At 37.6% G+C, this 12,638-nt stretch overlaps 1 protein-coding gene across 1 annotated transcript; it reads right to left on the bottom strand.

Moving 5' to 3' along the window:
- Nucleotides 1-8,774: 8,774 nt before the first annotated feature.
- On the bottom strand, nucleotides 8,775-10,629 carry SMIM30 (small integral membrane protein 30). Its single transcript, XM_045564377.1, has 3 exons — nucleotides 10,586-10,629; nucleotides 10,135-10,230; nucleotides 8,775-9,663 (listed from the first exon to the last, which is right to left on the bottom strand). Exon 3 carries the CDS (start codon nucleotides 9,632-9,634, stop codon nucleotides 9,455-9,457), a length of 180 nt encoding a protein of 59 aa, XP_045420333.1. The 5' UTR covers nucleotides 9,635-9,663; nucleotides 10,135-10,230; nucleotides 10,586-10,629; the 3' UTR covers nucleotides 8,775-9,454.
- Nucleotides 10,630-12,638: the final 2,009 nt, after the last annotated feature.

Genomic DNA, 12,638 nt, shown 5'->3' with positions numbered 1-12,638 from the left:
CTTAAAAAACAAACAAAAAAACCCTATAGAAACCATTCTATGCCAGCATTATATAGAAAAATAAAATATATAAACAAATCAGAGACAGCCATCTTAGTTGAGTGCTCTTTCCTTGCTCTCATTTTATATTTTTATGGTAATGCTACTAAGCTGAACTTTATTTTGATTCTACTTGGTTTTTGTCAGACTGCCAAAGTAGATTGTATTTTTCCCTGTGAAATTCTTTGTTTTGTCATCTAAACCACTTGGGCTTTTCTGTGGACCGAGTCAGACTACAAATGTTTATTGAATGCCCGTGTATTAAATGCTTTATCTTGGATGTTCAGGAACAATGCAAAACAAAAAAGAAAAGTTTCCTGTTTTTAAGACTATTGATATTGGCCAACACTATTAATTTAATGGTCTATAAAGCAAAACTTTATAGAAGCAAAACTTCTTTAAACAGGGCCAACCTTCAGTCACATGATATAACTGTCTGTGTATTTTCAGTGCATTAATTGATGTCCAGGTTCCTATCTCCCGACTTCTGGTGATCTTATCCTTCATGCTCCTCCCTGGCCCCAGTCTCAGGAGTGTGATCCCAATTAGGAGCTCTGTTTGGAGGTTTTTCTTTTTAATTTAAGGTGTAGACCTCAAAGTCATATTAGCATTTGATAGTGGGAGCCACAAGACTTGTAGTCCTGCAAGGCCCAGAAGAGGCGCCATTAATGATGGAATTGCTGGTGTCACAAAGGTACTGAAGAGTGTATAGAATATAGGCATTTGGGTTTGGAGTGTTTCCGTCAGCTTTCTTTAAATCATGTCATCTATCAAATAACCGTTTCTGCAGTTTTTCAAGGCTGGCCTCACTTCTGGGCAATCTATTTGCCAAAGCCTTCCTTCACCCTGCACATCCTCCTTCAAAGAGGAATTCTTGTTTTAAGTGCCCAGCTGTGAATAAGTGTTTTGGGTAGACAAATTCTACTCATTTATATTTTTTTGTAAGAAAATAAGGCCAGCGATAACTTGTAAGTGATTTGCCCAGTGCCCTAGAGCCCATTTGCTGTGTAGCCAGTGCTAGGATCCTTATCTCCTTGAGTCCTTGTTTAGGCTCTTTTCATTATATCACTCAGCGTTTCTTAGCCATAAACTTCTGTCACTTAGCAACACCACTGAAGAAAGAAACACTTCTTTATGTGGTTTGCTGCTTATTATTGTAATAACGATCAGATTAATGATATTTCTTGATAGCTATCATTACTACTGACCACTAACAAAAAATATAGGAATCACTGGACAAATAATGCTGAATTTCAATTATGAAAACCATTAACAATCTTGAAAATGAATATTCAAGGACACATGATCATACTTCTTTCACTTAATGTGCTGAGTCTTTTTTTGGCTCCTCTTAGAAACTGCCTATTATAAAAGTGCACAGTGAGTCCAGGTCTTTTCTCTAATAAGAGATTTGTTATCTTCTCTCCCTAGATGAAAACCTTTCTTTCCACACCTAGAATTCAGACTGTCTCTTATAAATCCTGACCTCTAGCATTTCTGATACAGTACTATATAGTCACCTCAACTATCCTCCATTTGGTTTTATTTTGTTTTGTTTTGATTTTGAGACAGGATTTCTCTGTTGCTCATGCTAGAGTGCAGTGGCATCATCAAAGCTCACCTCAACCTCAGCCTCCTGGACTCAAACGATCCTCCTGCCTCAGCCTCTCAAGTAGCTGGGACTACAGGCTCAAGACACAATTATCCTCTATTTTAGAAAATGTTTCTTTAGACAATTGGGACAATAGACACTTTAGAAATATATTTATGTACATATTTGCATCTGCTGAATTGTAATCTAAAAATTAATATCTAAAAGCCAATTTCTAGGCTGGTCTCACAGATTCAAAGAATATGAATATCTTTTTGAAACTTGGTAAAAATTACCTATTTTGCTTAATATAGGATAGTGTTTTCAGTAATGCAAGATGTTAGAAACCACAACATATCCAGCATTATTAAAGGAATGGTTTTTAAATAAGTGATAGTAAATGCATGGGATGGAATACTATTTGGTTGTTAAAATATCCATGAAACACTTATAAATAAATAAAACTGGAAGACAAAATGGTATATATGTTCTCATGCAGTTTCATTAAATTTATGCCTGTGGAAGGTGGCATGCAATAGTGAAAATAGTTTTCCTGAGGGCAGGTAAGGTATGGGTCATTTTGTTATAGAAAACTAGTGCAGGTAGAGGAAGAACGAGGCAGACCCAGGGAGGGGGGAAGTGGGAAGAATAACAGAGAGAGAGAGAGGGAGGAAGAAGGAGAGGAAGGGAAAAGGAAGGAGCTTGAAGAAAGGTAGGAGTGAGGGAAAGAGAAATAAAGAAGGCACATGATACTCTCTAGGAAGTTAAAAAAGTTTTAAAGTTTAATGCAAGGACATAGCGAGACTGAAAAAATAAGGGAAGGAAGTAAGGGCGGATCAAATAGTGCTTTCTTCTTACGGTTTGTTAAAGAATTCATAAAAACAGGAAATCCTGTAAAGGGTTTTGAGCTGGGATGCAACAGGATCAGATTTATGTTTTAGGAAGTTCACCGTGGTGGTTGTGTTTAGAAAAGACTGCAGAGGGTAAAATGGGAGGTCAGGAGACCAGCTGGGAGCTGCTATGGATGTCCTCCACGTCCTCAGGACGTCTTCTTGGGTAGGAGTCGTGGGGATGGAGAGAAGCGGGTAGATCCTAGGGATAATTTGGAGGTGGATTCCATAGCACATGGAGGTGAATTGGAGGTGGAGTGAGAAGGGTGCCACACATCTTCTCAAGTGTCTCTCTTGGTCACTGGAACATAGTGTCTATGAGTTGAGTCTCACTGGCAGTGCCAGAAAAGACTGAGCCTGTAATACTGCAAGGTTGCTTATTCCTAAATACTGCCAGGGCAACATCAATTAGTGTGTGGGCTGTTTGCTGTGAGTGGGAGTGGCAGGGCTACGGTTTGTTTTTATTCTTCCTTCTTGAGACAATCCCTAATCATACTTGTTCAGTACAGAAAATGAGCTGCCCCCGCTTCACTGATTTGAAATACAAAAATGTACCAAATGACTAGACTACAGTTTTCACTGAGGAGTTCGAAGAGGAAATCAGCTCCTCATTGCTGCCAACTGAAAATGAATAATTACAATATTTTTAACACATTAGACCTTATTATTTTTGAAATTAGAAAACTCTTCTTATGAAGCCACAAAATTCTATCACTGGGAAACCTCCTAAAGATTACTGACAGTACATTTTACAGATGAAAAAATTGTGGAGGTTAAGTTATAGGCTCAAGGTCATGTGCCTGATAGTTGGTACTTTTTTTTCTTTCTAAAGAGTACTAGTAATGTCTTGAAAACTGTTGATTAAAAAAGTGAAAGTTAGCACATGTCATCACAGGACAAATGTTGGTATCAAAATGCCCTGGTAATTTTTGTGGCAAAATGAAAGGATTGTGGTGATAAATCATCTGAAATAGAAAACGGTATAGTTTCTGCTCTTGGTGATCATGCCTGCTTCTAAATTCTTTGTTAAGTGATTTATGCACGTTTACCCAGAGCATAATTATCTTGATTAATATTGAGAAATCTGGTATTTATAATTCCTATGTTTAACAAAATGCTACATGATTAGTCCTTTAAAAATAATTAACCTTCTTGTACATAAAATTTCAAATAATTTCATTTCATATTATGAAGTGCCAACTAGTATTTTCAAAATTTTAATCATCCATATAAAATGGATTCAGTGAAAATGTGTGAGAAGAGTATTGTAGCTCTGATACTATAAATCAATGAGAAATTAAACCACATTTTCTTTTTTTGCAGCAATCACATATTTTTCTAGTCTTCTGACTTTTGCATTTAGATGTTAGATATGTATTATTCAGTCACAGAAAAGATTTAGAAAAATGAAGCTACTAAAAATTAGAAAAAAATTTAAGTATGCTATTGTGCAAACATTTATTGTTTGGCCCTATTTTCACATTAGAGTGAAAATCATGTGAAGATAGGGGCTTCCTCTGTACTCTCCACCATAGCAAACAAACATTAAACAAGTTTTATGTTGTTTATATTTTTGTGACTTCTAATGAGATGAGATTTGTCAGAGTAGTTTTTCTTTTTCTTTTTAATCACTTCTCTGCCTTTTGGCTAAGATCAAATGTGGCAGAGTGTTTTTCTTGCTAGAATATGGACCAGATCTGCTATTTTCCTGAATAGGCAAAACCAAATTTCTTGCATCTCCTTAAATGATCTGAGTAGTTGCTGCTAAGCTTTTGTTATGCTACATAGGAAAGACCTATGATTGAATACATCAAGAATTATTGAAAGAGAAACAATTATTTTCTTTCCTTATTTCCTTAGAGCATGAGGTACAAACAAGATAACTTGGGAAAATTTTAGGGTAGTTAAATTTTCTGTTCTTCACATGTCTGTGAGTTTCATCAATTTCTAAACTATAATTCTGTGGGGGGGGACTATAATAAGGAAAGCAAAGACTGAGTATTGCCTTTGAGGGTCTCTTAGAACTTTGGAAAAGCCAAAGTTAAAATATAAAGAACACTTTGGTATAGGACTTTTCTAACGGTGCCCAAATTGATGCTAGTAAAGTCCCCTCCTCCCCAATCTGGAAAATATCTCCAAATACCACTAATAATAACATCCACCATGCCAACCCCTTCACATACATTACCTCATATATTCCTCATTTACCTATGAGGTAGATACTATTATTATCCCCACTTAACAGACAGGGAGACAGAAATGCAAAGGAAATTAAGTGATAGGGCAAGATCACGTTTTAAGTGTCGGAGGCGTGTTGGATTCCTGAGCCTGGGCACTTAACCCCTATTACAGTAACACCAAAGAGACTGATATGTGAACCTCTGGTTTGGAAATGGGTCATATGCAGAGAATTCTCTTCCCTTCATTATGTGCTGCAAGCTATATAGCTACACCACCTTTCCTATATTCAAGGTTGGTAAGGTTTTTGATAAGTTTCTACAGAGCCTAGAAAGCCCAACAGGATGATGGTGCATGTGATGTGTAGCTTCAGAGATTTCCTGGGCCTGGCTAGCTGGTACATTTGATATCACATCAATTTTTCAAGAAGCTGCCACCTGTACTCTCAATGCTGAGACACAACATGGAGATAACCCATTTTCTTGAACTTCCTCTATACCCCTGCATTCTTCATTATTAAGTCATACTCCCTAGTTGAGCTTTTTTTTTTTTTTGAGACAGAGTCTCACTCTTTTGCCCGGGCTACAGTGCCGTGGCATCAGCCTAGTTCGCAGCAACCTCAAACTCCTGGGCTCAAGTGATCCTCTTGCCTCAGCCTCCCGAATAGCTGGGACTACAGGCATGCGCCACCATGCCCGGCTAATTTTTCTGTATATATTTTTACCTGTCCATATAATTTCTTTCTCTTTTTAGTAGAGACAGGATCTCGTTCTTGCTCAGGCTGGTCTCGAACTCCTGAGCTCAAATGATCCACCCGCCTCGGCCTCCGAGAATGCTAGGATTACAGGCGTGAGCCACCGTGCCCGGCCCCTAGTTGAGCTTATTGGGTAAAGATAGGAATAAACAAGATGTTGGATGGGTTAAGAGGGGAGGGTAGGTGTAGGAGATCACAAAACAGAAGTCTGTGAGCGAAGTACCTTGATCATTTCCCTATTTTTTTTACTATCCAGGAGTACTTAAGAAAATTCACTCTTTATGCTTCCAGGAAGATGGAGTAAACATCCATTTTCCTCTTCCTTCCACTAAATACAGCTAAAAACCCTGTATTATGTATAAAACAAATATATGATTCTGAAAGGTGGAAAGAAGGCACACCAGCTAGGTACCTCAAAGGAACACCATGTGCTGAATTTGCTGGATTTCTTTTTCCTCCTATGTAGTAGAGAAGCTGGTAGCCCAGAAACACCATTGGGCTTAGATAAGAACAACAATAAAACACACCAAGAAAAGACTATTCTCTCTAGTTGAAGGACCAGAAAAGGAGCTTAGCAAAACAAAAACTTTCAGACAATAACTGCTCTACTTCAAACAAACACCACAGAAAGAATTAGGTCCCACCCCCACCATCAGCAAAGGCTGAATGGAGCATTAAGACCTCCACTTTCACCAGACTGTAAGAGATGTCCCAAGCTCCCCACTGGGGTGGTGTTAAAGATGGCCAGGTGGGGAGCTGGCACTTTCATACTCACCAGCTGGTAGTCAGAAGTCCCCTCCCCAACCTGGTGCCAGTGGAGACCAGGTTGGATAGCTGAACTTCCACTCCCACCCAGGGTAACAAGATACCCCATCCCCTAGTGTCAGTGGAGGACACATGGGGAAAAGTAATGAAATGCCCCCCTAGACTTCTACGTCAATCTGGCAGTGAGGAGGCATCCTCTCTTCCCCTGAGGGAATGGTGTCAGAGGAGGCCTGCTAAAACACAAGATTTAAATAAGATCCACAGCCTTATTAATATAATACCCCAAATGTGCAGATGTCAATTGAAAATCACTCTTCATAACAAGAACCAGGAAGATCTCAATTTGAATGAGAAGAGACAATCAACATACACTTAACACTAAAATTACACAGAATTAACTGACAAGGATGTTGAAGTAGCCATCAGAAAGTTGTTTCAATGAACAATCACAAACATGCTTCAAACAAATGAAAAAATAGAAAGTCTCAGCAAAGAAGCAGAAGATACTAGAAGAAAAGTTCTAACACTGGGTGACTGAAGTCCTAGAAGAAAAGAGGTGGATGGGGCTGAAAAAAATTTTCAAGTAACAATGGCTGAACATTTCCTAAATTTGAGAAAAGACATAAACCTGCAAATTCAAGACACTGAGTGAAACCCAAGCAGGATAAACTGGAAGATATCCATGTCAAGATACATCACAAACTTCTGAAAACTAAAAACAAAGAAAAGTCATGAAAGCAGTCAGAGAGAAATAATGCAGGAAAGGTACTGATTTTTTAGCCTTAGGGGAACAGGCTGGCAACCATAAAATTATAGAAAATAGAAACATAAGTGTTGGCAAAGACCTTAAATTCTTCACTTGTTGATTTCAACTATTAGTCTTCCATCTTTTTAACTGAACTCAACTGAGCTAACATACAAAGAGCATTTACTAGGCACTTACAAATTATACTGGGCACTTGGGGGACATCTGTCAATCTCATTCTTGCTCTAACTGTTGCACAGCAAGTGTTATCCCTCACAGCAAATTGAGGAATTCTATAATTGGAAGGATCCTGGATGGGCTTTGGCTCTGAAAACTCCCCGAAATTAATCTAAAAATGCCAGCATGCACGAGCATTTTGGTAGGGAGAAGGACAATAGCTTTCATCAGATTCTCAAAGGAACCTGTGGCTTAAGAGCCACTATGAAGGTTTCTATTCTTTTCAGGCAAAACCATATAATCCAACCTAGATAGATAAGAAATGAGACTATTTTTAGAGGAGGTATTCCCCATTATATCTATCAAAATTCCTGCATGCCACCTTGGGAGAATTCTCTGCTTTTAAGGAGAAAATAGGAAAATAGTAGTTTTCTAATTCCTCCTAGGCACTTCTAGAATACTTGTTCTCTAAAGAATGTTTTCCTGTAGTCTTATTTTGAATATTTTAAAAATAGTACCTGGAGCTGACTAAATGACTACTGCACTGTGATTTTAAAATGTACTTTAGGTTGATTTCTCCCATTCTAATGGAAAAGTTCAGCCTAGCGAAGAAGAAATAGCAGTCTCTCTACATTAGCATCATTGGGCTGGTTTATAAGAGATGACAACTGTCCTACAATCTGTATCATTCCTTTTTCCTTTTAAAAAAAAATAGAGCACAATCGAGCTCTATTAATTACATAATGTGCAACTGCCAATTTATTTGAATAAAGAATGTTAGTGCTTTCTCTAGCGAAAAAAACAAACAGCCATGACAAAAACAAGTCCATTCGGTTTTCATGTCTTTATCATATGCCCCTTCCTCACTCCTTATACTTTTTACCAGATCTTTCATGGAAGCCAGGTCAGCTCACACTTGGAGAAATACACTGTAATCAGGATTTTAGATTGTTGCTGCCTGTCTTCTGATGAAATTGAGGCTCTCCATGTCATGTCAAGAGATAAAGATTAGAAAATGAATTTTAGGAAAAATTTGACTGCCTACTTCCAGTGAAACCCTTAAGTAGTTTGATTTACTCAGATTACTTTATGGTGTCTGAAATTTCAGAATCAAATGAATCATGGAGGACCCTTGTTAAACCCAGAGTTTCAGGCTCCAACCCACAACTACACAACCAGGAGAGGGACTTGGGAATTTAAATTTTATCAAGTGCCTGAAATGATTCTTAGGCTCAGGCAAGTTAGAGTAGTCCTTTTAAATTTATAAAGTGCACACAAATCATCTTAGGCTTTGAAAAGAAATGCAGATTCTGATCCAAATGGTTTGGGTGAGGCCTGAGATCCTGCATATCTAATAAGTCCTCAGGTGATGTTGCTAGCTAGAGGACACTTTAGGTAGCTCGTTTGGAAAGGGTGTGTCTTATTTGGCTGTGTTGTGCAAAGCAGTATTACATTTTTCTTCAGTATCTACAGATTTTCTACCAAGGGTTATCTCAAAACTGCCCAGTTCTCATTTTTCACTGATTGTGTCTCTTCAAGCTAGTATGATCAGTTAAGGTAAGACACCTCTACTTTGCTTACATAAAAGTCTACACATAAAAATAATCCCAAATACGCAGAAATGAACACCACACGTTAACTTACAACATAGTGGGTTTATATTTAATACAGTACTTCTCACAATGAGGATGTTAGTTAATATAAAATTTTTTTTTACATTAGATTTCTACTTCAGTGTTCATATAAAGGTTTTTTTCTTTACATTAAATCTTTTTTTTCCATTTCAATCTTAGATATATGGAATACATTTTTCTAAATGTTTTTTACCCAGAGATAAATGTTTCAATTTTTGGCTATGTGATATCTAAATACAATATTAACTTGGGAGATAAAACAAAAATCTAATCAAAATATGGAGAAAAGACTCCTCAACAATTCAGAAGGTGGTGATTATAACTTAACAGTGGTGATTTCCTAGGATTCTGGGTAAAAGTTTCCTTCTTCCTATTTCACGTGCTTTAAAAATTCTAAAATTTTGAAATAGCACTTATGTAAATTTCAGCCATCTTACTTCTTTGACCCTTTTCTAACCAGCAAATACAAATCACTGGCTGCATTTTTTAGTGCATTACTTGTAAAGAAAACACATTTTCTCATTTATATATCAATTTGTTCCCATTTTAAGGGAAACAACAAAGAATATGAAACTCCCCTATTTACTGTTTCTTGGAAACTTTCAGACATCAAAGCTCAGGTTTAGCCTCAACAGCACAAAGGTTTCTAGGGCAAGGTTTGATTCAGGATGTCCTTCAAAGTCACACCTGTCCATTTCTCTTCCGTGCATATACCCCCAAGCAAGCACAAATGCCTGTAATGCTGAGAACCACACCTAACAAGAGAGCAATTGCGTCTCCAGCTTCCACTGCTTCAACAACAGGCAGCACCAAAAGCAGTGAAATGAGGACTAACAGCAACTGTGTTGAAACTGAAGTCATGATGTTGGGATCTGGAGGGCTGAAGGCTCCTAGAAAGCAAACATGGAAACAAAAAGGAACGATTAAAAATTTCTACATTTTCAAATGGCAATATAAATACAAGATCAATAACAATTCACTCAATCTTTTAGAGACTTTATGAACCATTTCAGATCCATCTCCTCATTTTACAGAGGAAAAAACCGAGGGAAGTAAAAAGTACTTAAAGACAGTCATTTGAGGCTCATCATTTCATGATAATACCTTAACCCCAGCAATTTTTTCACAGTAATGCCAACACCATGTGCATCAACCAAACTGAAATTTGACAGAAATACATAATGAAGAACACACAGAAAAAAAAAAAAACACACAAGACACTCGATTGTCAACTTAAAATATCCTAGCTAGTAAAAATTACATCTTCTTAGGGTTTCTCCCATTCAGGAAATGTAGATAAATCTGGCAAAAGTCACATAACATTTAACTCTGTGAAGTTGTGGAGAATTAAGAAGACTTACCAAAAAAAAATGATGTATATGTGATTCTATCTGAATTGAAATTTTTCCCTTCCTGGAGCTCCGGATATTAGGTTAAGAGGTTCCACGTGACACAGCCTATTATTAGAGGAGAGAGAGAAATACTTAAAAATTAACTATTACTATTATTATTATCATTATTTTAAAGAGGTAGCTTGAGTCAGTAGAGAGCGAAGAGGCTGTACGGAAGGGAGAGGAATAGGTCATGAGTACAGAAAACAGTTTGTCCAAGGGGGAGCTAGACTTAAAGTTGGTCAGTTCCCCCACACAAGAAAAGCCAAAAATAAACCGAACTGAGAGACAAGTTCATTCCAGTCCTTGACATTAATATTTAAAAACGAATCCCTACTTTGGTCCGGCAAGGTACAAATTTGCCCTTGTTTTACAAATATACTGGGGCTAAGTATCCTTTGGAGACGAGTTCGTACGTTACCTTCCAGGGAGCAGCCATGACAGGAATGGCGAGGAGGGCGGGACCGCCAAACTACATTTCCCACAATGCTCGCCGCCGGCGACTCCCAGGATGCACCGGCGAGGCCTCCCGCCCCCGGACTGCTGAGGGAGTGGCGGGCGCGCTGGAGCTGAGAGGAAGAGGAGCGGAGTCGCGGGGCTTTCTCACACGGCCCAGTGTTTGACTGTTAAGTGAATGGGTTAGTGCATTTGTATAAAAGTCACTTAAAAATAAGATAAAGACATGACAGCCAGTGTTTTCTACCCTGACTAGGGTTTCAAGACGTACAAGTAATTATGTCTTTTTTTTCGCTTGAAATGAAGACATAACAGCGGGGATAGAGGACCCGAGTGGAGCCATCTGTTGTGGATGCTTTTAAATCAGCGGCTTCCAACATTTCCTAAGCTGGGAAATCCCTGTCACCATCTTCCAAATATGCCTTATGACATTTGTTAATTTTTTTAACCAGAGGGGGATAAAGCACGTTTAATAAGGCGTTTTGGAAAATGTTAAAAACCATCGGTAGTGCAAATCAAAGTTTAAGAAAAATGGTTTAAGCCTTGCTGAAAAAGATCTCTTATGTATGATTCCAGTTCTAGAGTTCTGAGTTTTTTAGCAGTGCACTTAGGTGATTCCTTCCCAGTCTTGTTTTTGTGAGAGCCCCCCAAAATGTTCCCAAATATTAAACTATGTAAAACTATTACTTTTAAACCATAAAACAATAATTGTTTGCATATGTAAGCCAACCTTTTCTAAAGGGCTTTCTTGAAGTCTAATAATTGAAATCCTTACTAACTTTTCTTAGACATCTAGTCTTCCGAACTCTCGTATTTAGTGACTTTGTAATTTATTTGGTACCCTCACTTTATAAATTGTTGATGAAGGTTAGGGGTAGAGTCACCTACCCTGTCTGAAAGTCCCTCTGGTTCAGTCTGTCAGATACCACAGGGCATTGAGTTCAATGTCCATAGTTAGCATGTATTCTTGTATTGTTGATTATTATTTTTCTTACACATCTCTAGTCTCTGTAGACTGATAGCAAAGATTGATATTCCTGGCTCCTCACACACACCCCGCAGGTGCTCAGTAACGCCGGCTAATAATAATAATAATAATAATTTGATTATGTAAATGTGCTAATAAGAGTTTATTAGAGTCAAGAGGTGCCAAATAAACTAAACCAAGGTGACTGGCAAATTGGAAATCCGAGGATAATTGCACAATAATGTCAGCATTGCTTTGTAGACTTGATTAACAAGTTTTGGCTAATTGCCTCATTTGTTTTGAGCTACTTTTAGTTTTGTACCTTTCTAATCAATTATATTTGGAATAGGAGCTGTTTTTTATGCCTTCCAAAATATTTTCTTGTATTCTAGGATGAACATTTCTGGTACTTTGTTTTTTCCTATATGCTTATTTCAGTTAGCTAAAATCAGTGCTATTACAGACTTGTTTCTAGGTATGTTACTGTTAAAGATGGTGGTTTAGTTTTAAGTTTAGAGAGGCTGTAGATGGAAAATGTTTTTTCTTTAAATTATTTTATCAAGAGATCAATTAATGACTTGGCCCATCTGAAAAAGAGTGGCAGAAGTTTGTGCAGGCATGTTTTTGGCCCCAGTACTCTTAACTAAAACTGGTTAAATTTTCCTAAGTGGCATCCACACTAATCAGGCAATTTAACAAAGGTAGTGTTGTGTATCCTTTTGTGTGCCTCATTACAGTACTAGTTTTCAAATTAGTTTTCATTCAAAATTTGAGTCTCACATATTTTTTTCTTAATATTATTAACAAGACTTTATATCTATGTATATATAAGATGCAGTAGCATCTAAAACAGGAATGCACTTTGGTCAAGAACCTGTCCACAGTGGTCCTCTGCCCACTTGGGGCACCATGATCTTGATAACAAATGTTGATTGAGTTCACTGGGATGGTGTATTTTATTTTTTAACACTGCTTAATAGGTTTCCTTTAAGTGTCTCCTAATATTGGAGTAGCAGTACTGGCATTTTTGGTGGGATAGTGCTTTGTTGTG

Source organism: Lemur catta, chromosome 11 (assembly GCF_020740605.2).
Source record: "Lemur catta isolate mLemCat1 chromosome 11, mLemCat1.pri, whole genome shotgun sequence".
In the NCBI taxonomy this organism is placed as follows: domain Eukaryota; kingdom Metazoa; phylum Chordata; class Mammalia; order Primates; family Lemuridae; genus Lemur; species Lemur catta.
The sequence above is the reverse complement of the archived record's forward strand: the minus strand, read 5'-3'. Positions and strand labels throughout refer to the sequence as shown.